Source organism: Hyla sarda, chromosome 9, assembly GCF_029499605.1.
Source record: "Hyla sarda isolate aHylSar1 chromosome 9, aHylSar1.hap1, whole genome shotgun sequence".
Classification (NCBI taxonomy): Eukaryota; Metazoa; Chordata; class Amphibia; order Anura; family Hylidae; genus Hyla; species Hyla sarda.
This window is the reverse complement of record NC_079197.1, coordinates 169999572-170025663: the sequence shown is the minus strand read 5'-3', so window position 1 is coordinate 170025663 and position 26092 is coordinate 169999572. Positions and strand designations below refer to the sequence as shown.

At 42.2% G+C, this 26092-nt stretch overlaps 1 protein-coding gene across 1 annotated transcript in view; it reads left to right on the top strand.

Moving 5' to 3' along the window:
* Window positions 1–26092, top strand: part of LOC130291077 (neurogenic locus notch homolog protein 1-like) — a 72752-nt gene that overhangs the window by 33596 nt on the left and 13064 nt on the right. Inside the window, exons 5-22 of the mRNA XM_056539450.1 lie at window positions 699–821; window positions 1546–1776; window positions 2987–3142; window positions 4811–4996; window positions 5087–5200; window positions 5971–6204; window positions 6361–6471; window positions 6711–6897; window positions 7283–7428; window positions 13129–13248; window positions 14067–14219; window positions 15082–15310; window positions 18772–18973; window positions 20419–20569; window positions 20711–20895; window positions 21031–21160; window positions 22512–22751; window positions 23861–23973. Of these exons, the coding sequence (XP_056395425.1) occupies window positions 699–821; window positions 1546–1776; window positions 2987–3142; window positions 4811–4996; window positions 5087–5200; window positions 5971–6204; window positions 6361–6471; window positions 6711–6897; window positions 7283–7428; window positions 13129–13248; window positions 14067–14219; window positions 15082–15310; window positions 18772–18973; window positions 20419–20569; window positions 20711–20895; window positions 21031–21160; window positions 22512–22751; window positions 23861–23973 (3011 nt within the window). The remainder of the gene's footprint in view (window positions 1–698; window positions 822–1545; window positions 1777–2986; window positions 3143–4810; window positions 4997–5086; window positions 5201–5970; window positions 6205–6360; window positions 6472–6710; window positions 6898–7282; window positions 7429–13128; window positions 13249–14066; window positions 14220–15081; window positions 15311–18771; window positions 18974–20418; window positions 20570–20710; window positions 20896–21030; window positions 21161–22511; window positions 22752–23860; window positions 23974–26092) is intronic.

Sequence of the window (26092 nt, the reverse complement as noted above, 5' to 3'; positions counted from 1 at the left end):
ATTTTGATCTAATTGCTTCTTTGCATAATTTCAAAAACTAACAGGTTGTTAGTATACATTTTGATCAAAAGATACAAGCCCACTCGCCACGTCAAGGCCACCTATTAAGAGTGGGTCCCTAACGTCCCTAGCATAAAATGGCGTAGCACTGGGAGGCGTCCACCACCGCCGCGACACCAGTGCCCACAGGGAGAATGACCCACTGGCAGAGCGGCCCCAATGCCCCTCAAACCAGTCTCTGGGCCGTAACCCCCACCCCCCCCACCCCCCCCCCCACACACACACACACACACAGACACGGCGCCGCGGCAGCAACGGACGCCGCACAGCACCACACCAGTGTGAACAAGGTGTAAAAGCTCACTTACCATGTGCTCCCAGTACAAGCCCACTTGCCACGTCAGGGCCACCTATTAAGAGTGGGTCCCTAAACGTCCCTAGCATTAAATAATAGCACTGGGCGGTGTCCACCACCGCCACGACACCAGTGCCCATAGGGGGAACGACCCAATGGCAGAGCGGCTCCAATGCCACTCAAACCAGTCTCTGGGCCGTACCCCCCACAGACACTGAGAAGCAATTAGATCAAAATGCTAATTTGTGGATGTGCGGCCATGTCTGTTTTTCTACCTGGATTCACATTTGTATTGTTTGCTCCATACTACTTAATTATTTTTTCCATATATTACATTATATAGGGTATACAGGTTCTCAATGTGAGGAGAACATTGATGACTGTATCAACCACAAATGTCAGAATGGAGGCACCTGTGTGGACGGACTTGAAAAATATACTTGTAGATGCCCACCTGGATGGGAAGGTAAGGTCCCCACCCTTCAATACGCCATATCTCCTCCCCATCCATGATAACATTCAACTTCTCTGATCTATGCTCCATTAGTCTGGTCTCATATACTGCTACCTAGACCTTGGCAGCTCATGAAGATAAAACCGATATGATCCAAGTGTTTGACCTTTGGATAAGTTTATTGGTCGTGTCCACCTGGGACACTTTTTAATATAAATTGCCCGGTAGGACCAAGAAAGATTTTTTCTATATGCATTTGATATTGTCCTATTGATTTCCATATTATTAGTTTATTATTGGTTTTGCAGAAAATTGTCCCTTTTCAACCAAACTGAGAATAGTCATTGTTGATATAAATTCTGCATTTTTCTCGCGTCTACAGTGAACGGTTGGTCTTCAGCAGACCAGTCTCCTGCATATTGACACATTCTTCTATTCCTTTAAAGGGGTACTCCACTGCCCCAGCGTTCAGAACATTCTGTTCCGAATGCCGGGTGAGGGGGGGTCATGATGTCACGCCACGCCCCCTCAATGTAAGTCTGTGGGAGGGGGCGTGGCATTCGCCACGCCCCCTCCCAGAGACTTACATTGAGGGGGCGTAGTGTTACATCATGAGGAGCGTGGCTATGATGTCACGACCCCCGCAGCCCACACCCAGCGTTCGGAACACAATGTTCCAAACACTGGGGCAGTGGAGTACCCCTTTAACACAACTTCTTGCCTCTCTTTGTATCAGGAAGCTTGTGTTCTCGGGACATTGATGAATGCCAATCTCCTGGCATATGTAAGAATGGAGGAACCTGCCAGAACATTCCGGGTCAATACAAGTGTGTGTGTGTCAATGGCTGGGATGGGGATAATTGTGAACACAACATAGATGATTGCGCCACAGCCACTTGTGCAGAAGGAGCAACCTGCATTGACCAAGTGGGGACATATACCTGCCAGTGCCCACCGGGGAGGATCGGTAAGTTCTCGTGGATTATCAACCAAACTATATGGATATGTACATACACAATGATAAATTACACCTATGTCTGGCATACTGCTGTTCAAAGGGGTACTCGGATGGAATATAATGTTTTTAAATCAACTGGTGCCAGAAAGTTAAACAGATATGTAAATTCATTATATTTAAATATCTTTCAGTACTTATAAGCTGCTGTATGCTCCACAGGAAGTTGTGTCGTTCTTTCCAGTCTGACCACAGTGCTCTCTGCTGACACCTCTGTCCATGTCAGGAACTGTCCAGAGCAGGAGAGGTTTGCTATGGGGATTTGCTCCTACTCTTTGCAGTTCCTATAATGGACAGAGGTGTCAGCAGAGAGCACTGTGGTCAGACTGGAAAGAACTACACAACTTCCTTTGTAGCATACAGCAGCTGATAAGTACTGGACAGATTAATAAGATTTTTATATAGAAGTAATTTACCAATCTGTTTAACTTTCTGGCACCAGTTAAAGGGGTACTCCGGTGAAAGACTTTTTTTTTTTTCCCTTTAAATCAACTGGTGCCAGAAAGTTAAACAGATTTGTAAATTACTTCTATTAAAAAATCTTAATCCTTCCTGTACTTATTAGCTGCTGAATACTACAGTGGAAATTCTTTTCCGTTTGAAACACAGAGCTCTCTGCTGACATCATGAGCACAGTGCTCTCTGCTGACATCTCTGTCCATTTTTAGGAACTGTCCAGGGTAAAAGGAAATCCCCATAGCAAACATATGCTGTTCTGGACAGTTCATAAAATGGACAGAGATGTCAGCAGAGAGCACTGTGCTCGTGATGTCAGCAGAGAGCTCTGTGTTTCAAAAAGAAGAGAATTTCCGCTGTAGTATTCAGCAGCTAATAAGTACAGGAAGGATTAAGATTTTTTAATGGAAGTAATTTACAAATCTGTTTAACTTTCTGGCACCAGTTGATTTAAAAAAAAAGTTTTTCACCGGAGTACCCCTTTAAGCCTTAGTATGATCATATTCAGACTGTTATGTTCTTACGGTTACAACTGCCTTAAAAGATGTCTAGTAAACCAAAATGTCAAAAAATGAAAATACCAAGTTAACAAGTTAATCAACATTTGACTTATACTAAACATTTATAATATTCAGGGTGTGGGCGTTCCACATATCCACCTACATACATAGATCTCATCTGAATGTGTTACTGGTTCTTTTTCCAGGTCTTTTATGCCATATGGAGGACGGCTGTCTAAAAAATCAGTGTCATCCAAATGCCACATGTGACACCCACCCCTCGTCTCACAGGGTATTTTGTCGCTGCCAGGCGGGCTATACAGGATCCACATGTTATGAGGACCTGAATGAATGTGAACTAGGTGAGAATATTTTGGGATTTTTGTTCATTGTCCATGTCCTCTGAAACACCAAGACCAAACATGGAATACTGTGTACAGTACTGGTCAGACCACACATAGAATACTGTGTACAGTACTGGTCAGACCACACATAGAATACTGTGTACAGTACTGGTCAGACCACACATAGAATACTGTGTACAGTACTGGTCAGACCACACATAGAATACTGTGTACAGTACTGGTCAGACCACACATAGAATACTGTGTACAGTACTGGTCAGACCACACATAGAATACTGTGTACAGTACTGGTCAGACCACATATAGAATACTGTGTACAGTACTGGTCAGACCACACATAGAATACTGTGTACAGTACTGGTCAGACCACACATAGAATACTGTGTACAGTACTGGTCAGACCACACATAGAATACTGTGTACAGTACTGGTCAGATCACACATAGAATACTGTGTACAGTACTGGTCAGACCACACATAGAATACAGTGTGCAGTACTGGTCAGACCACACATAGAATACTGTGTACAGTACTGGTCAGACCACACATAGAATACTGTGTATAGTACTGGTCAGACCACACATAGAATACTGTGTACAGTACTGGTCAGACCACACATAGAATACTGTGTACAGTACTGGTCAGACCACACATAGAATACTGTGTACAGTACTGGTCAGACCACACATAGAATACAGTGTGCAGTACTGGTCAGACCACACATAGAATACAGTGTGCAGTACTGGTCAGACCACACATAGAATACTGTGTACAGTACTGGTCAGACCACACATAGAATACTGTGTACAGTACTGGTCAGACCACACATAGAATACTGTGTACAGTACTGGTCAGACCACACATAGAATACTGTGTACAGTACTGGTCAGACCACACATAGAATACTGTGTACAGTACTGGGCACCAGTGTACAAGAAAGATAAAGTGGAGCTGTAGAGGGTTCAAAGACGGGCAACCAGAGTAATACGGGGGATGGGAGGACTACAGTACCCAGAAAGATTATCAGAATTAGGGTTATTTAGTTTAGAAAAAAGAAGACTTAGGGGAGACCTAATAACTATGTATAAATGTATCAGGGGACAGTACAGAGATCTCTCCATGATCTATTTATACCCAGGACTGTGTCTATAACAAGGAGGCATCCTTTACGTCTAGAGGAAAGAAGGTTTCTACACCAGCACAGACGGGGGTTCTTTACTGTAAGAGCAGTGAGACTGTGGAATTCTCTCCCGGAGGAGGTGGTCATGGTGAACTCTGTAAAGGAGTTCAAAAGGGGTCTGGATGCATTTTTGGAGAATAATAAAATTACAGGTTATGGATAATAAATTTATAAGGACAGAAGGTTGATCCAGGGATTTATTCTGATGCCCTATTTGTAGTCGGGAAGGAATTTTTACCTCTAGTATGAGGGTTTTTTGCCTTTATCTGGATCAACTAAGTAGGGACTCATTAGGGTTATAGGTTGAACTTGTGGGACTCTGGTGTTTTTTCAACCTTATGTTACTATGTTACCAACCAGTAAGCCGACCAACCTCACTAAGTCATTTATGGGGCTTCTCCACAATTATTTCCCTTATACTCTATCTCCACCATTCTATTCCCCCTTATATACTCCTTATACTTATAATGAAAATATCTCTTCAGGCCCATCCCCTTGTGAACACGGAGGAGAATGCGTTAACACCGATGGATCCTTCTTGTGCCGTTGTCCTCTCGGCTACACTGGTGCCCGCTGTGAAACAAAACGGGATGAGTGCCAGCCGAACCCCTGCTACAATGAGGGCACCTGCATTGACTTCCCCGGCCATTTCCAGTGTTTGTGTTCACTTGGTAAGATGTGGTTGAGCGGTGATAAATCGTAGATGAATCCACCTAATACTTAATTACTTATATGTGTTCAATATTTGTCTCAATCTCCAGGATATACGGGGAACATTTGTGAAGTAGAGATTGATGAATGTTCGAGTTCTCCGTGCCAAAATGGTGGAAACTGCACAGATATGCTGAATGATGTCCTCTGTTCATGTCCTCCAGGTGAGATGGGTTTGTGACTATATTAAATGAAAGTCCCCTCCATCCCTACACTATATATTGGTCATCCTCTGAAGGCTTACATGTCTCACATCCAGGCTTACACAAACAGGCGGAGTAGGGGATTGAAGAGTTATCAAACTTAAAGTACTCCGCCCCTAGCCATCTTATCCTCTATCCAAAGGATAGGGGATAAGATGTCTGATCGCGAGGGTCGGGTGCAGCGCCGGAGACTCGTGATGTCACGGCCATGCCGCCTCAATGCAAGTCTAAGGGAGGGGGCGTGACGGCCGTCACGCCCCCTCCCTTAGACTTGCATTGAGGGGCGTGGTCATGACGGCACAAGCGTGGCGTGGCCTTGACATCACGAGTCTTCACCCCACATCGACAGTCATCCGGCACAGAGCGAAGTTCGCTCCATCCACTGGATGTCTGGGGTACCGCAGCCCAGATCGCTGGGGTCCCCAGCGACGAGACCTTCGATCAGACATCTTATCCCGATGTCTAGGGGTGGAGTACCCCTTTAAGTCACATATACACCATGGGACATGTCACCTTCCAAGTTCCCATCTCCCTTTTGGCAGCTCAAGTGCTGAACCTTCTATATACACGGCAGGTTCCGACTGTCAATTACAGCTGATCCTGATCCACCATCAACAAATACATTGTATTTGCCTTGCAATAAAGTATTTCAGAGTAATGTACAAGTGACCTTCCTTTGCTTTGCCTTTATTGTCACTTTCCCCAACATCCTCTGATCTTCTTCTCCTCAGGTTTCGAGGGTAAACACTGTGAGTTGAATGTGAAGGAATGTTCCAGTTCTCCTTGTCACTTTGGTCACTGTGTAGACCACCCGGGTTTCTTCACATGTGAATGTTTAGAAGGATACACCGGCCTATGGTGCGAACAGGATATCGATGAATGCCTAAGCCAGCCGTGCCACAATGGTGCCAAGTGTCTGGACCGGCAAAATGGTTTTGAATGTTTATGCGAGCCAGGGATGACAGGTAACCTGTCGCTCTCCTCTACCACTGTCTTTAGCTTGTAGTGTGCCTTCTTCTTTTCACTTGGTTTTATGACTTTATATTTTTATACAGGTATAGATTCAGTCTATGGTAGAATTGTATTAATGTGCTCTCTTACATTTTGGTTTTCTTTTGAAGGTCCCACCTGTGATGCAAATATCAATGAATGTGCCAGTAACCCCTGTGTACGGGGGCACTGCATCGACCTCGTGAACAATTTTCAATGTCAATGTGAACCGGGCTTCTCAGGTGACTGGAAACATATGAAGAAACAATTAATAAAAAGTATTATGAGCTAAAACAAACACAGAAAGCAAAAGAAACCTTTGGCACTTAAAATAGCCGCCATTTTTATAAAAAAAGTTTGTGTTAATTTTTTTTATATAGAAACGAATATACAGAATATTAAGAAATAAATGTAAAAATAGTAATACATTGGCGTAATGTGTCTTATATATAACTTGTTCTGAATCCTAATCTCTTCTCAGGGCCTCTATGTGATGTTGACATTGATGAATGTATTAATAACCCTTGTGAAAATGAAGGGACTTGTCAAAATGTAGATGGCGGCTTCCTGTGCACCTGCCCACCGGGGACGGTACTTCCTGTTTGTGTTCTTCTCAATATAAGCTGCAGCAACATTACCTGTGTCCACGGGAGCTGTCAGGACAATAGGTGGGTTTGTTGCTTGATACCTGTACATTAGGGGGCTTCTTCATTAGACCATAGGATTCAGCAGGTTGGCTATAGATTGTCTGACTGGACCCGGTCAAGTACTTCATTTTAAGATAGCAGATGAAAAATATTTTGGATTTTTTTAAGAACCAAATGATCGGGATATTTTACCTACATTATATGAAGCTTTAGAATTTCTTTACCAAATTATGCTCCCAAAAAGATCAAGCTGGAATACCACCACTTAGTTCTCCCAACTTGTAGGCACCCAGTATTGGTATGTAAATTGGATTCCATCCTCGCAGTTTCTGAAGGGCGTTATGAAGGACAGGACAATGAATTGCTCCATCCATAATGACCTATGTCTTTCATTCTCCTCTCTCAGCTCTGAGTGTGAGTGTGAGGATGGATGGACGGGACCAAACTGTGAATCTCCCATCCATGAGTGTGCCACCAATTCCTGCAAAAACGGGGGAACCTGCCAACCAAACCAAGATGGCTTCAACTGTAGCTGTACCACCGGGTATACAGGTACCAAGACTAATACAGAGAAGCATGCATGAAGTATTCAAAAATATATCCAAATATATCCCCACACCCAGCATGTATACACTGTGTGTAATGTACAGCACTTCTTATCATTCATTTTTGAGATATATATATATATATATATATATATATATATAAATAAATTATTCTGGTCCTGTTTATTAGTTTTATTTGATAGCATTCATGTTTGTGTAATATATAAGAGGATGAGCCCATTTCCTAATACATTTCAGGTTGGATCAATTAGGTAGCTATAAATTTGATCTAAAACAAAAGTGCCACAATTGCCCTGAAAATTTGTGTCTGTCACATAGAGGACTCTAACAGGACTCTATCCAATCCCTTTTAGGGTACGTTCACACGAACACAGATTTGATGCACAGGATTTGATGAACAGGATTTTCTGCTGCAGATTTCAATTAAATTAAGTCAACTAAATGACTGAGCACAGTATCTAATCTTCAGTTACAAATCCTGCGCATCGAATCTGCGCAGGATCCCGTACGTGTGAACATACCCTTAAAGGGGTTATCCAGGAAAAAACTTTTTGATATTTATCAATTGGTTCCAGAAAGATAAACAGATTTGTAAATTACTTCTATTAAAAAAATCTTAATCCTTTCAGTACTTATGAGCTTCTGAAGATAAGATTGTTCTTTTTCTGTCTAAGTGCTCTCTGATTACACCTGTCTCGGGAACCGCCCAGTTTAGAAGCAAATCCCCATAGCAAACCTCTTCTAAACTGGGCGTTTCCCGAGACACATGTCATCAGAGAGCACGTAGACAGAAAAGAACAACCTTAACTTCAGAAGCTCATAAGTACTGAAAGGATTAAGATTTTTTAATAGAAGTAATTTACAAATCTGTTTAACGTTCTGGAGCCAGTTGATATATATATATATATATATATATATATAAGACGCAGAAAATATAGCAGCACACCCAGTAGTAAAGTGCAAAAATTGGGATTTATTGACCCATATCAGATGCGACGTTTCGACGGCATCCCGCCATCTTTTTCAAGCATGATACACAGGTTACAACATCCACATTATATCAGGTGTGTAATTAACAAACAATCAAGTATAAAAAGTGTTATAAAAAGTGATCAAACGTACAATCATAAGAATAAAGTGTATACAGAATATAAAACATATGAGTGACAAACCAATTCAATCATGACATAAATATATATTAAATACAAAATATATAAAATAAGTGTATATCGATATCCCTAGGTCAAAGTCCACAGGTGCGCCAAATCGGCAGTGAATTAAAAACAATTAAAAACATAAATTCTACCTTGAGACAGATCCACATACTCCTGCATGCCCATAGACGCCATAACGGCGTTGTTCACTTCCGCATCGGTATCCAGCAGTCATGTGATCATCACCTGATCACACACGTCACATGGGCTTCACCGGCTTCAGCCAGCCGGTTCGGCGCATGCGCACATACTGTTGTATATCGTGTAGAGTGTTAATATACAGTAATAAAGATTCTAGAGGTGATGATTTCGAGAATTAGTAGTCTAAATACCATACATAAGACTCTCGCCAATGTCAATGCACACATTGCTGTGAGCTTCTGCGTCCTCCCCAACACTGCGGAAAACGCATGTAAACCGCAACACAATGTGTACAGAGACATAACTAAGTAGATTAGTAAGAATTAATTAAGAAATTATTGAAAAAACAGTTTATTATGTTAGTTTAGTTAGTGAACAAATATGGGTGGGTTTCCGACACGTCCCACCGAATAACCGGTAGAACGCGTCGAAAACGCATCCACCCATAGGAAGTGTAAAACAAAAAAAATAATTAGATGTAAAAAAATAATAAATAATTGTGAAAAAATGAATAAAAATTATGGGGATATTTTATAACCCAGTGTACGTGAGTGTAAAAATTAATGCGGTAATAATAATGGTAATGTGAAAATGTGAAAATATGAATAATAATAATTAAAACAATTAAAAAATAAAACATAACGAAAGTTTAATAATTGATACGATGTCTCGCTGATGTGAAAAACACATCGTGGATCATAGATAAGTAATGTGTCAAATTGGTGTACAAATAATGGTCCTAACAGTGTTATGTAAAGGATCAAGGAAAATAGTGTCAAGGTGATGTTATATTTATCTAGAATTTATAGTAGACTTATTGGATATCCCCTCCAACTATTAGTTAGAGGATATATACCTATATGGTATACAATAGTGAAATCAATCTATCATCACCATTTTGAAACAATCCATGATTGGTGCAACAGTTATAGCTGGGCAGGAGAATTGTTGGATTTGTCTCTTCGGTGTCATATTGCTTGAAATCTGAAGAAAAGAAGAGAGTAGTATCAGTGTCATAAACACACAATTATATGAACATATAATATACAGTTTAGGAATAGAATAATCCTGTGTACCGTTCTCCAATGAGGGGCATGATCCTAGGCCCTACAGATGGATGGTGTAATGGCAAAATCGACATTCAAACCCTTAGGGCGTAAAGATTCCAATTCGAAAATCCAGAATAGTTCCCTCTTTTTTAGCAGACTGACCCTGTCTCCCCCGCGTTTGGGCAGTGGGACATGGTCAACCAGTGTGTATCTCAGGTCGCCCTCTGTATGCCCTGCCTCAACGAAATGTTTCGACACCGGCAAATCCATCCGAGCTTTTCGGATGGAGTACCGGTGTTGGTTGAGGCGGGTACGGAAGTCGAGGGTTGTTTCTCCCACATACAGAAGGCGACAGGGGCAAGTCAAAATGTACACTACAAAACTAGAGGTGCATGTCAAATAATGGTTAATTTTGTACTCTCGGTTGGTACGAGGGTGTACAAATGTCGGTCCTTTGAGCATGCGGGGGCAGTTAATACAGTTCCGGCACGGAAAGGAACCTCTCTGTTTGACTGTTAGATATTTCTGTTGTTCATTAGGTTTCATGGACACATCAGTTTTTACCAGTTTGTCTTTCAGACTAGGTGACTTACGATAGGACATTAACGGGGGTACCCTAAAGTCGGGGACCGTCGGGTGATACTCACTCACTATGGACCAGTGTTTGCGAATAATATTCGCTATTCTGCCTGAATAAGTGTTGTAAGTAGATACAAAAGCCATTCTAGGTAAACTAGCCTTTTTCTGTTTATTGTGTATCAGTTCCCGTCTCCCCATAGTTAGGACTTTCTCTTTGCTCTCCTGTAATAAATTGCGGGGATAACCCCTTTTGGTGAAGTTGGAAATCATTTTGTACCATATAGGTATATACCATATAGGTATATATCCTCTAACTAATAGTTGGAGGGGATATCCAATAAGTCTACTATAAATTCTAGATAAATATAACATCACCTTGACACTATTTTCCTTGATCCTTTACATAACACTGTTAGGACCATTATTTGTACACCAATTTGACACATTACTTATCTATGATCCACGATGTGTTTTTCACATCAGCGAGACATCGTATCAATTATTAAACTTTCGTTATGTTTTATTTTTTAATTGTTTTAATTATTATTATTCATATTTTCACATTTTCACATTACCATTATTATTACCGCATTAATTTTTACACTCACGTACACTGGGTTATAAAATATCCCCATAATTTTTATTCATTTTTTCACAATTATTTATTATTTTTTTACATCTAATTATTTTTTTTGTTTTACACTTCCTATGGGTGGATGCGTTTTCGACGCGTTCTACCGGTTATTCGGTGGGACGTGTCGGAAACCCACCCATATTTGTTCACTAACTAAACTAACATAATAAACTGTTTTTTCAATAATTTCTTAATTAATTCTTACTAATCTACTTAGTTATGTCTCTGTACACATTGTGTTGCGGTTTACATGCGTTTTCCGCAGTGTTGGGGAGGACGCAGAAGCTCACAGCAATGTGTGCATTGACATTGGCGAGAGTCTTATGTATGGTATTTAGACTACTAATTCTCGAAATCATCACCTCTAGAATCTTTATTACTGTATATTAACACTCTACACGATATACAACAGTATGTGCGCATGCGCCGAACCGGCTGGCTGAAGCCGGTGAAGCCCATGTGACGTGTGTGATCAGGTGATGATCACATGACTGCTGGATACCGATGCGGAAGTGAACAACGCCGTTATGGCGTCTATGGGCATGCAGGAGTATGTGGATCTGTCTCAAGGTAGAATTTATGTTTTTAATTGTTTTTAATTCACTGCCGATTTGGCGCACCTGTGGACTTTGACCTAGGGATATCGATATACACTTATTTTATATATTTTGTATTTAATATATATTTATGTCATGATTGAATTGGTTTGTCACTCATATGTTTTATATTCTGTATACACTTTATTCTTATGATTGTACGTTTGATCACTTTTTATAACACTTTTTATACTTGATTGTTTGTTAATTACACACCTGATATAATGTGGATGTTGTAACCTGTGTATCATGCTTGAAAAAGATGGCGGGATGCCGTCGAAACGTCGCATCTGATATGGGTCAATAAATCCCAATTTTTGCACTTTACTACTGGGTGTGCTGCTATATTTTCTGCGTCTTGGATTATCTGAGCTGTCTGCGATTGGGACTGCTATCCTTGCCTGCACCCCAAGATTTCTAGAATACGTGGTTGTGCTGCCTACCCTCTGCATATATATATATATATATATATATATATATATACAAGTTTTTTCCTGGAATACCTCTTTAAGCTTTATAAAGCAATAATGCCTCTATATACTAGATACTTACTAGATCATGCAGATTCTTTGCATGTATTTTTTATGTGTCTAGCTTCTGTATTTAGCTCAAAATCCCTCTGTTCTGCTGCTCACTCATTCTGACATCCACTGCTTAGGAAGGGGGGTGTCCGAGGCAAGCACTGAGCCCGTCCTCACTCACTATGCATTCACTTCCTCCCTGAGTCTGCTGTGCTGTGCCGGGACTGTAGGCTGCTCTGTAACCCCTTCTCTCAGTTTTCATGCTGCACTCTGATAGGACAGGAGTGAGCACAGAGGAGTTCTAGCCCCGCCCTCACTTCCTGGACTTTGTCCCTGCCTGTGCTTCACCTGGGACAAAGATGCAGGCCGACAGGATTATGTTGTAAATGGTATGGAGACCCCCTAGTCCCAGTTTCTATAAAACGGGAGATACATTCCTTATGAAGTATATTAGACAGGTTAATGTTTTCAAAGACGTACGACATATAAAAAAAACTTTGGATTTTGACAGTGCCCATTTTAATACCGAGACAGCACGAGTAATGTCAAACTGACAACAATATTTATGGGTACACAGATGGGTGCCAGATGGGTGCCAGATGGGAAAAAAAGCTGGGTTTAGTGATGCTTTTCAAAATTTAAAAATGGTCACATGATCACATGAAGTAGAAGTAGTCAAGCGGGTGCTCAGTGATTGACAGGTCTCTCTTATACACTGCTGTCAATCAATAACTGGCACCTCCCACTTGACTACTTGACCCGGAATAAGGAGAAATTCTCATAAATAAATGAAGTTATCCCCAATAAACTATATATCATTCTGCTCGGCTCCTCCTGCTCTATATCATGGTGCTTGTAGATTGGACTTCATCTTCACTGTGACCGGTTCCCTTGACATAAATGCTTTCATGCAATAGACGGTATATAGCTGAGCTTTTCCTTCCTCTCTTAGGGATATACTGTGAGACCACCATATCCCTCTGTCATCCAGACAGCTGTCAACATGACGGAATCTGCTATGATCACCCCAACTTTACTGCCCCCTCCTGTCTCTGCCCTAAAGGATGGAGCGGTAAGTTATGGACCTTTCGTTGTTTCTTGTTACTATCTTTATCTTGTAGCGATTACAATTAAAGGGGTATTCCGGGCAAAAACATTGTATCCCCTATCTAAAGGATAGGGGATAAGATGTCTGATCGGGGGGGGGGGGAGGGGGGCGCCGCTTGGACCCCCATGATCTCCCTGCAGCACGCGCATTCTATCTCCAGTTTCGGAAACCTCCGGGTTTCCGGGGATGTGACGCCACGCCACGCCCCCTCCATTCATGTCTATGGGAGGGGGCGTGACGCAGTCACGCCCCCTCCCATAGACATGAATGGAGGGGGCGTGGCGTGACGTCACATGCCTGGAGGTTTCCGAAACTAGAGACGCAGTCCCTGCATAAAATGCGGGTGCTGCAGGGAGATCGCGAGGGGTCCCAGCAGCGCCCCCCCCCCCCCCCCCCTATCCTTTGGATAGGGGATAAAATGTTTTTTCCCGGAATACCCCTTTAATTTCTTCATATTCGTTAATCACCTTACACCCAACAATATTCACCTCCGGGTCTCGTCTCCTCCATGGCCCTGCGCATTTCACAGATACTTTAGCGCTTTCTGTATCCTTAGGAAAATCTCTCGTGTTCTTAGAATCAGATTATTTCTATCATGGTGGGTTCCCAGTTTGCTTGTATCCTTGTAGCACTGCGGCCTTTGCTTACTATTATTTTAACATCCAAAATATTTGGACATTTAGGCGACTTTTTTTTTTTCCATACTCATAGAGATTATTGGTGTTTTGGGGAGTAATGTTACTGGTTGACCACCAGGTTTAGGTTTTGTCTTCTTCTTGTAGGATTCTCTTGTGAACTTGATGAAGATGAATGTGTGGAAGATCCCTGTAAGAATGCGGGAAAATGCGTAAATAGTCCCGGAAATTACAGTTGCGTCTGTTCTCCGGGCTACGTGGGGCCACATTGTGAGATGAAGCTTGACCACTGTTCAACAGGTGATGTAGAGACATTCTATGGTTATACTAATGTTAAAGGGGTACTCCGGTGGAAAACTATATATATATATATATATATATATATATATATATATTTTTTTTTTTTTTTTATTATTATTATTATTATTATTATTATTTATTTTTTATTTTTTTTAAAATCAACTGGAAAGTTAAACAGATTTGTAAATTATTTCTATTTAAAATCTTAATCCTTCCAGTGCTTATCAGCTGCTGTACGCTCCACAGGAATTTCTTTTCTTTTTGAATTTCTTTTCTGTCTGACCACAGTGCTCTCTGCTGACACCTCTGTCCGTTTTAGGAACTGTCCAGAGCAGGAGAGGTTTGCTATGGGGATTTGCTCCTACTGTGGACAGTTCCTGACAGGGACAGAGGTGTCAGCAGAGAGCACTGTGGTCAGATAGAAAAGTAATTAAAAAAGAAAAGAACTCTCCTCTGTAGCATAAAACAGCTGATAGGTACTGGAAGGATTAAGATTTTTTTTTTATAGAATAGTGTAGTTCTCCAAAGCGACCTGTCAGGAGGTCATAACTGGTTCAGGTGCAGTGATTGTATATTCTAGGGCAGTGGTCTCCAAACTGTGGCCCTCCATATGTTGCAAAACTACAACTTCCAGCGCGCCAGGACTGTCGGTGGAAACATCTGGAGGGCCACACTTTGGAGACCACTGTTCTCGGCAATGTTCCCCAGTCCCAGCTGTGACAAACCTACAACTCCCATAATGCCCAGTCATCTCAGGGCTATCCTATGTTTCCCTTTTTTTTATAGTAATATTGTTAAACATATATAGATGACTTTGTGTATTTTTCTAATTGTTTCCGACCATATCTTTTCTTCCCCATAGACAGCTGCCAGAATGGAGGAACGTGCACAAGTCTGATAGATTCCTTCACATGTACGTGTCCACCTGGATACATAGGGACGTTGTGTGAAGAGACGGTGGACCACTGTAGAAGTTTACCCTGCCAAAATGGAGGGGCCTGCAGGAAACTAACCAATTCCTACAAATGTGACTGTGTCAGAGGCTACGAGGGGATCAACTGTGAGGTCAACACTCAGGATTGTACCAACAGGTAAGAAAATAAAAGTTTGAAAATGAGTATGTAAGTTTCTCATGTATAGATAAATGGTTCAAGGGGATATCTTAACCCCTTAACGACATTGGACGTAAATGTACGTCGTGGTGCGGTGGTACCTAACACACCATGCCGTACATTTACGTTATGGACATACGTAATATAGCAGCCGGGACCCACCGGTAATGGTGGACATCAGTGATCGCGCCGATGTTCCCCATTAACCCCTCAGATGCCGTGATCAATACAGATCACAGCATCTGCGGCAGTGCGACATTTAATATGGTTGATCGGATCGCCCGCAGCGCTGTAGTTGGAGCTGGCGATCATCTGTAATGGCGGCCAGAGGTCCCCTCACCTGCCTCCAGCTATCTCCTGGGGTCTTCTACTCTGGTCTGAGATCGAGCAGACCAGAGCAGACGATGACCGATAATACTGATCAGTGCTATGTCCTATGCATAGCACTGAACAGTATTAGCAATCAAATGATTGCTATAAATAGTCCCCTATGAAAAATCCCTTCCCCCCCCAAAAAAGGTAAAAAGTCAGTTTTTACCATTTTACCCCCAAAAAGTGTAAAAAAAAAAAAATTTATAAACATATTTCTTATTGCCACGTGCGTAAATGTCCGAACTATTAAAATATAATGTTAGTTATCCTGTATGGTGAACGGCGTAATCGTTGAAAAAAAGTTGAAAAAAAAAAAGAATAACAATCAATAGGGTAAGCAATAAGATATTAGGACAGTTTCATCCAGAGTCAGGGGACCGGCTGAGCAAGCCGGTGAAACTGTCCTCATGTCTTATTGCTTACCCTATTGATTGTTATTCTTTAAAGGGGTACTCCGGCGCTTAGACATCTTATCCCCTATCCAAAGGATTGGGGATAAGATGCCTGATCGCGGGGGGCCCTGCCGCTGGGGACCCCCGTTATCTTGCACGCCGCACCCGTTAAAATCAGTCCCCGGAGCATGTTCGCTCTGGGTCTCATTACTGGCAATCACGGGATCGGAGCATTGTGACGTCACGGCTCCGCCCCCATGTGACGTCACGCTCCGCCCCCTCAATGCAAGCCTATGGGGCGGGGAGTGACAGCCGGGGACTGATTTTAACAGGGTGCGGCGTGCAAGATCACGGGGTCCCCAGCAATGGGACCCCCGCGATCAGGCATCTTATGCCTTATCCTTTGGATAGGGGATAAGATGTCTAAACGCCGGAGTACCCCTTTAAGCCAGAACTTACCTTTATAATGTAACTTTAGGTTTTGATTTTGGGGGTTGTTTTAGATCCTTAAGTGCAGTACACATATCTGTTTTTGTGCATTTGTTTATTATATCCTTGTCTTCCACATTCACTTTTGTTGATATTAGCTCTATTTGTCTGGTACATGGTTACATGGTATCGGATTGTTTGCACTAGGCACTTTATATGGAGATCAGGTTTCTTTGCTGATTACTAGTTTTAATATTTAGTATAAGTCAGGGGATAGAGATAGGATTACATTCCTTAATGGTGTTTGTACTCCCCTTTCTTGCTTTTCAATAAAAATCAAGTTTATTCATTTGCATATACAGTGATCCCTCAACTTACAATGGCCTCAACATACAATAGTTTCAACATACGATGGTCTTTTCTGGACCATTGTAACTTGAAACCAGACTCAACATACAATGCTATGGAATCTACGAAACGTGTCAATGGCTGGAAGAACCGACCAATCAGAATGGATATTTCACTGGTAAAACCATGTATTCCTAAAGTGCATGCACTGACTGGTGTCTGGTAGCTCCCCCTACAGTACAGGGAGGTATTACATGTTCTGTACTCTTTACCTGTATTACTGAAGTGTATGCACTGACTGGTGTCTGGTAGCGCCCCCTACAGTACAGGGAGGTATTACATGTTCTGTACTCTTTACCTGTATTACTGAAGTGTATGCACTGACTGGTGTCTGGTAGCGCCCCCTACAGTACAGGAAGGTATTACATGTTCTGTACTCTTTACCTGTATTACTGAAGTGTATGCACTGACTGGTGTCTGGTAGTGCCCCCTACAGTACAGGGAGGTATTACATGTTCTGTACTCTTTACCTGTATTACTGAAGTGTATGCACTGACTGGTGTCTGGTAGCGCCCCCTACAGTACAGGAAGGTATTACATGTTCTGTACTCTTTACCTCTATTACTGAAGCGTATGCACTGACTGGTGTCTGGTAGCACCCCCTACAGTACAGGGAGGTAGAACATGTTCTGTACTCTTTACCTGTATTACTGAAGTGTATGCACTGACTGGTGTCTGGTAGCGCCCCCTAGTGTACAGGGAGGTATTACATGTTCTGTACTCTTTACCTGTATTACTGAAGTGTATGCACGGACTGGTGTCTGGTAGCGCCCCCTACAGTACAGGGAGGTATTACATGTTCTGTACTCTTTACCTGTATTACTGAAGTGTATGCACTGACTGGTGTCTGGTAGCACCCCCTACAGTACAGGGAGGTATTACATGTTCTGTACTCTTTACCTGTATTACAGAAGTGTATGCACTGACTGGTGTCTGGTAGCACCCCCTACAGTACAGGGAGGTATTACATGTTCTGTACTCTTTACCTGTATTACTGAAGTGTATGCACTGACTGGTGTCTGGTAGCGCCCCCTACAGTACAGGGAGGTATTACATGTTCTGTACTCTTTACCTGTATTACTGAAGTGTATGCACTGACTGGTGTCTGGTAGCACCCCCTACAGTACAGGGAGGTATTACATGTTCTGTACACTTTACCTTTACCAGGGTTAGCTGCTCCTTTGGACATCAGGTGAGGGCGGCTCCATTTTCCTTTTTTTTTTTAGGACATTGCGTGTTCTGTACAGGACCCTGAAGAAGCTCCTGTCCTCTACATAGACCAGTGTTTCCCAAAGAGGGTGCCTCCAGCTGTTGCAAAACTACAACTCCCAGCATGCCCGGACAGCCGAAGGCTGTCCGGGCATGCTGGGAGTCGTAGTTTTGCAACAACTGGAGGCACCCTGGTTGGGAAACACTGACATAGACAGTGATTACAGCTCCCAGCAGATCTTTCTTACTTTTATATGTAAGGATTTGCTTTATCTGTATTAGTTATCTACTTATTTATCTTTAATTCTCACTTTTTCCTATTTTTGGATGACATTTTGGGGCTTCAGAACCAATTGCCAGGTTTCCATAGAGTTATGGTCTCAACATACAATGGTCTCAACATACAATGGTCGTCCTGGAACCCATTAATATTGTAACTTGAGGGACCACTGTATAGAGGTGTTGGTGTGCATTCACTTCTGTTGTCAGCCTTTTGTAGACTATATGTAGACACACATGACAGCTTGTCCTGAAAGGTTACCAGAAATGACAAGGGCCCTTTAAGGTTAAAGAGCCGGATAGAACAGTGACCCTCCTTTGTGACTTATACATTTTATATCTTTCATGTAGTTCCTGTCTTAATGGAGGCACTTGTGTGGATGGCGTTGCCTCCTTCACCTGTCTGTGTCCAGAGAAATTCACAGGTAGCCAGTGCCAAGATCAAGTGACATTTTGCAAACCGGAACCATGCAAAAATGGAGGCACGTGCCATGATGTTCCAGGAGGCTACATCTGCTCCTGTCCTGAGATATACACGGGGGACAACTGTGAGGTTAGTAAGATAATACAATATGAATAGATGGTTGAATGAATAATCATTTGGAGCCTACAGATCAGTTTTAAGCTTTTGTATGGTGCTTCCATAAAGTCCTATGTTCTACCCTAGAATAAATATGTCTAAGGAATGATATGTCAAAAGGGCCCTGTTCGCATAATATTTTCTCCTTATGTTTAGCATATACATCAAGAAATATGTCCATAGGGGTCCATTGTCAGACATAGGTCAAAAGAGTTTCCTTTAGGCCTCCATCTGTCTGGTATTTGTCTACTGTACAGTAGTTCTCTATATGCTATTCTATAGATTGAGATCATGTGTCCATTTAACTGATACTACATTAGCTATGGCATCTGTGGTGAAAAAGGGCGTGCAAGATATACTTGTCAAACTGTGACGCCAAGGCACCGTTAACCTACACGGTCCGAGGTGGAGACCACTTCTTCTGGGCCAGGCGCGGGGCAATAAACACACCGATGTCAGGTTACGGATGACTATCTACTAATTCTCGCAGTACAGAGCAGAGTGGAAGGGATGCAGTGTAACGCCTTGGAGTCCTGTGGCCCTGCTGGGACTTATGGTGCTGTTCACCCACTTGAATTGACTTGCTATTATATATGACAGAATTGAGACTTGGAGAAATCCCACACTGACTAGGGTTTTGCTAAGGTCCCGCCAGGGTATCAATTCCACTAACTACTGTGCGGTGAACACTTGCAGAATGGCGGGGCTTATTTGATAAGAGATTTTCTTCAGGCTTCTCTTGGAATCAACTCACACTTCTTCTGACTCCTTTCCACACTGCAGCTCACATAGAGCTCTGCACGCAGCATAAACACTTTCTTAGAGTGAGCACTGACTGAATAGCTCCACCCCCTACACTATATACAGGGCAATTTGGGGTTTCCCATTGGGCAATCAGGGTCACATGGGTTCTCTGCATCATACCTCCTTATAGATGTCCAGTACAAGGTACAGTGCAACATAATATACATTAACAAATCAAGTACCTGTATCACAATGAATATCACAGTATCACCTGAGCAGCAGGGTCCATCACAGGCACCTGAAGCAATGTTTACCTGACAGGACGCACTCCGGTACTGGGATACCTCACATCTAACACTGATATACCTTTAATGGATACCTTGGGAAGTTCTAGTGACATCACTGTCCACCAATGGACCCTATTATGGGTTATCCATAAGGTAGAAATTCGGATACTTTCCTCTTCTCTTTCTTCTAAGCCACCATCAGAACATTGGTACTGCTAACAGCCAACCAACCAACACACATTTAGGGGACCGGGCAGAAATGTCCTATCTCTTGTTTATAGTCCTGAGTCATGTCTTCTCAAACCATTGTTATCTATACGGCTTGATATAATTTTTTACAGTCAATTTTGGTACAATTGTTTACTCTTCTAACTATTACGCAACCAGGACACTGTGGATTTCTGTGCTCGTAAACCGTGTCAAAATGGAGGCTCCTGCTCTCAGATCGGGACCAACTACCGCTGCTCTTGTGCTCTCGGATGGGGTGGAAGTCACTGTGAGACCTCCCTTCTGACCTGCAAGGCCACAGCTTCCAGAGGTAACAAACTATAGGTTACTGTCTGATAGAAGACAAACTACTTTATCCACAGAAGATGGAGGGTGGTTTGGGGAATGGTGGGGATCAGAACGTATCTACAATATACTACGCATTTGTCTTAATGTTCTCTTTTTCTTAAAGGAATAAACCCAGACTCACTATGTCATGGACACGGACACTGTGTGGATTCTGGTACATCGTATGTGTGTCTCTGTTTCCCTGGATATTCTGGTGCTCTTTGCCAAGTGAAGATTGATCCATGCCAGCCAAACCCTTGTAAAAATGGTGGCCGCTGCTCGGATATTTCTGGGTCACCTTCCTGCCAGGTAAGAGTTTGTGTGAGAATGTCATAATTCCTGTAAAAAGCCCATAGAGTAATGTTAGACCTCATCTTGTCAATGCCGGCACTTACATCTTATTATTCAGTCAATGTTCATTCATATCTATTTTTCACTTTTTAGTGCCCTCTTGGTTACTTAGGAAAAACTTGCACAGAAAGAGATCCATGCCAACCACAACCTTGTCTACACAATGGACTGTGTGTTCCCCAAGGCGGCAGCTATCAATGTGTTTGTCCTTTAGGAACCCAAGGTAAGTAGAGATTTTCTAAAGGTTCTGAAGTTGCAGGATAAAAACCATAAAGAGTGGAAAGAAGGAGAAGAACCCCTTATGTGGAGGCCCTCACCCGCTTCAACAAAAGCCTTGATGTAGTCACATACTCAGAGTTGGCACAGAAGGGAGCAAGACCCCACCCGTTACTTCCTAGCATTGTTATATCACTTTTAGGCTATGTTTCCACAGTTTTTGAGGCTCATTTTGAATCTCAAAAAACAAAAAATATTTTTTAGATATTTTTTGCACGTCATTTTTCACCCTTTATAAAAAAAAATGGGAAAAATACTGTCATTTAGACATTGGCTTACGAGGTATTCACCCACAGGGTCCACTAGAGTGAGACAAATGTCTTCCTTCTGCAGGAGAACGATTTAGCATAATTTTTCCAAGGACATTGTGCCCTAAAGGGAATGCACTAAAAGGCTGTGAATCTACTAAGCAATGGGGATCCCAGAGGTGACCTCTTCAGCCAGAGTCAGAAAAAGAGAAGGCATGCGCACATAAGTATACATCCCCATATTATTTTGAGAAAGAAGTAAACCTATTAATCTACCCTAAAGGGGTATTCCGGGCAAAAACATCTTATCCCAAAGGATAGGGGATAATATGTCTGATCGCGGGGGTGGGGGGGGGGTCATCGCTGCTGGGACCCCCGTGATCTCCCTGCAGCACCCACATTCTATGCAATGGGGACGTGACGTCACGTCATGCCCCCTCCATCCATGTCTATGGGAGGGGGCGTGACGGCCGTCACGCCCCCTCCCATAGACATAAATGGAGGGGGCATGGTGGGACGTCACGTCCCCAGTCCCGGAAACCCGGAGGTTTCCGAAACTAGAGACCTTATAATCTTATATTTCTTTGCACAATATAGACAAGGCATCACAGAAAGCAAAGATGGCCATGAAGGTAACCATAGTATACTGTATGTGTAGATGCCTACATGTTACCAGCAACAGTATCACTAGAGTCGCAGTGTCCTTAAAAGAGCGACAGCTACAGTGCCCCATAATAATTAGATCCAATATGACCATAAAACACTAAATAAGAGTCAACCACAGTGACCCCATAGCTGTACCAGAAATAATCCCTTTACTGGTGGGAACAAGGCCTCATATAAAAGTACAAGGGACGTTCAAGAAGTTTCTGCATTCATATATCCTTAATGGAAATGGTGAAGGCGGGAGGAGGAGTAATTAGTCGCGTCTTATCGTGTCAAGTGTGGAAATTTTATGGACGTCCATCGTACTGTAAAACAGAATATGCTATAAAACATAAGGAGATGAGTGTCCGCCCTGTGACTGATATATTTCTTCTCATTTATCAGGACCCCGGTGTGAAGTCAACGTGGATGAGTGTGCCACCAGTGAGCCCCGGTGTTTTCATGGGGGCACCTGTCTGGATAAGGTTGGGGGTTTCACTTGCGTATGTCCTCAAGGCTACGTAGGAGACCGCTGTGAAGGGGATGTGAACGAATGTCTCTTCAACCCATGCGACCCACGGGGGACACTTACCTGTGTCGAAGTGGCCAATGGTTACCAGTGCCAATGTCATCAAAATTATACCGGTAAAGCATCGTAACTTGTAATAATCTAGCAGCTGTTTTCTGTGCTGAATATGTAATGATAGACTTTATTTTATTAGTTTTCCCTTATACAATGATCCCTCAACTTACAATGGCCTCAGGTTACGATATTTTCAGTCTTTTCTGGACCATTGAAAGTGTATACACTGACTGGTGTCTGGTAGCGCCCCCTACAGTACAGGGAGGTATTACATGTTCTGTACTATTCTTTACCTGTATTACTGAAGTGTATGCACTGACTGGTGTCTGGTAGCGCCCCCTACAGTACAGGGAGGTATTACATGTTCTGTACACTTTACCTGTGCCAGGGTTAGCTGCTCCTTTGGACACCAGGTGAGGGCGGCTCCATGTTACTTTTTTAGGACACTGTGTACTGTACAGGACCCTGAAGAAGCTCCTGTCCTCTACATAGACAGTGATTACAGCTCCCAGCAGATCTTTATTACTTTTATATGTAAGAACTTTATTTATCTATATTATTTATCTACTTATTTTTCTTTAATCCTCACTTTTTTCCTATTTTTGGATGACATTTTGGGAGTTATGGTCTAAACATACAATAGTGGTCCCAGAACGAATTAATATTGTAACTTGAGGGTCCACGGTACAGTATGTGTATATAGAAGTGCTTCTTGCACATGGACCAACATTTTGGCGCATGTAGTTCCAACTCAAACTTTTTGCTTCAATTTTGGCTTGTAAAGCGCCACTTTTATGCCCTCAAAAACTGTGCGTATTCAGCTTTCTAGATGAGGCTTAAACCTAGACAATCTTTAGCCATGCCCTTTTTTGTGTTAGAAAATGAAAAAGTATCTAGTGTGATACGTTTTACTATTCCTTAATAATAAATGCGTTTAAAAGTCAAAAATTGTAGCATATGAGGGATAGTAAATGTGGGCCAATGTTACGGAAACAGGGTTGGTAGGGTTAAGGTCCCACTTCTTAACTATAACCTTACTAACTCTAAAGCTAAATGGAGCTAAAGGGGTACTCCAGTACTTATCCCAGAATGGCCATTCAAATGGAACAAGGTTGGTTGTTTGGACTTGTCTCATGTTTCCCTGAATCTCATACACTTTTGGACTCTTCAGGTCAGAGGTGTGAAAATATCATCAATGTCTGTGACCATAACCCATGTGAGAATGGCGGAGTCTGTACGGTGGCCGTGAACACTCTTCTTGGATTTACATGCACCTGTCCAAAGGTAAATACCACCGAGTGGTCAGCAGAACTGTCTACTCCAAATCTTCCTTAAAGCTAAGAACACGTTCAATATTTTCATTCTAAATATGATATATATGAGGAAAGAGACGTCTTGACTGGAGATGAGTTAATTTACTGTAGGTTTGTATTTGTCTGAACTTACTCATTGGGATTTCATTGGTTTTGTCTAAAAATAAAGAGCACCACATTCAATGGCAAAGTCCAGCATGACCCTTTGAGGTCTATGAGGACTGTATCCAGTGGACAAAACCAATTGAGACAAATCATACTTATTATAAATGTAATCATCTCTAGTCTTGACCTTTTGGCAAAGTAAAATGGCCATTAACTGGCTGACTATTCTATCGTTGGTCTTCTTCCTTATTCATACTGGGCAACCTCCATAATGACTGCTCGGAGTTACTGTTGGCGATGGCTTTTGGTAAGAGTCAACCACGGGGTTGTCCAATAATGTAATTTATATTAGTACCGGCCAACAGTCTCCTGATAGAGTAAGGCTGCATTCACACCACGTTTTTGCAATACAGTTCCCGTATCAGGTTTTTGATGAAAAACGGATTCCTCAAAACCGGACTAAACTGTATCAAAACGTGTGTACAAATTTCAACCCGTATACAGTTGCATCCGTTCTGTAAGAAAAAAACGTATATACGTTTTTAACTTTTCACTCCATTTTGAATAAAGTTTCACTTGTTTGATTGAAATTCCAAGAAAAAAAACTGTGCAAATTCAAAAACCGGATGGTGAAAACCGGATGGAACCGGAATGCACATACGGTTCCCATTGACTCCCATGTTTTAAAAAAACGTATACGGTTTAATACAGCTTTTTTCACCTGGACCAAAAAACGTGGTAGGCTACGGTTTTGGGTGCGGGAAAAAAAATTACAAAACCGTACAGGATGCAAAACGGACACAACCTGATGCATCTTTTGGCGTACGGTTTTCAATGGAGAGTCAATGCATATGGTTTTCAATATGGTTCTGTACGGTTTTCACATTGAAAACGTATACGGGAACTGTATTGCAAAAACGTGGTGTGAATGCAGCCTAAGTAAAGGGGAAAGAACACTTTGTTCCCCCTCTATTTACATGGCTGAACTTCCACTTGCGGAATTCCGCCTGAAATTAAAGCCCATAGACTTCTATGGGATTCTGTACTCCCATTCACACTTCTGAATTTCTGCTTGCGGAATTCCGCTAGCGGAATTCCGCAAGCAGAAATTCAGAAGTGTGAACGGGAGTGTGGAATCCCATAGAGGTCTATAGGCTTTAATTTCAGGCGGAATTCCGCAAGTGGAAATTCTGCCATGTGAATAGACCCTTAGGCTAGGTTCAGACTACGGAATTTCCTGGCAGAAAATTTCCGCCCGGAGATTCTGAGTGCGGCCAGCGCTGACTGAATCAGTCGGCGCTAGGACCGCGCGGACACTGCCATCTCCAATAGACTGCAATGTGTTCCGCACGGATTTCCGCCTGAAGAAAGAGCAACGCCATTCTTCAGGCGGAAATTTCCAATCGGATTTTCCATTCACAAATTCCGCTTCACAAATTCCGAAGTGTGAATTTGTGAACCGAAACCCATTCACTACACTATACATTTTAGCAAGCGGAATTTCCGCCTGCAATTTCAAAGAGGAATTGCAGGCGGAAATTCCGTAGTCTGAACCTAGCCTTAGATTAGCCACTGCTGAAGTCTAGAAGGTGCTTATTTACCTCTCTCCATAGACCATACCTGCACACTCAGCTAAATGACCACACACATTCATGAAGGGGGTCACTAAAGATAGCTGTAAAATATTTTTAGCTCTATCTGCAGATTTACAATAAATATGCCGGCCTAGCGCATAGTTCTCACCAAAGCCGATTCTAGGCAAAGACTATGGTGCCGCTGGGGAACAGAAACTCCTCCATGATGATTGTATTGACGTAAAGGGTCATAGTCACGTATTTCTGCCCTTTAGGTGACAGAATATTTTATGAATAGGTGACTTTATAAAATATATTTTTTACTTACTTTCAAATTATGACAATTTATAAAGAAAAGCTCAATCTAAAAATAAAATAAAAATTTGGAGTATTGAATTATTAGCTGATACC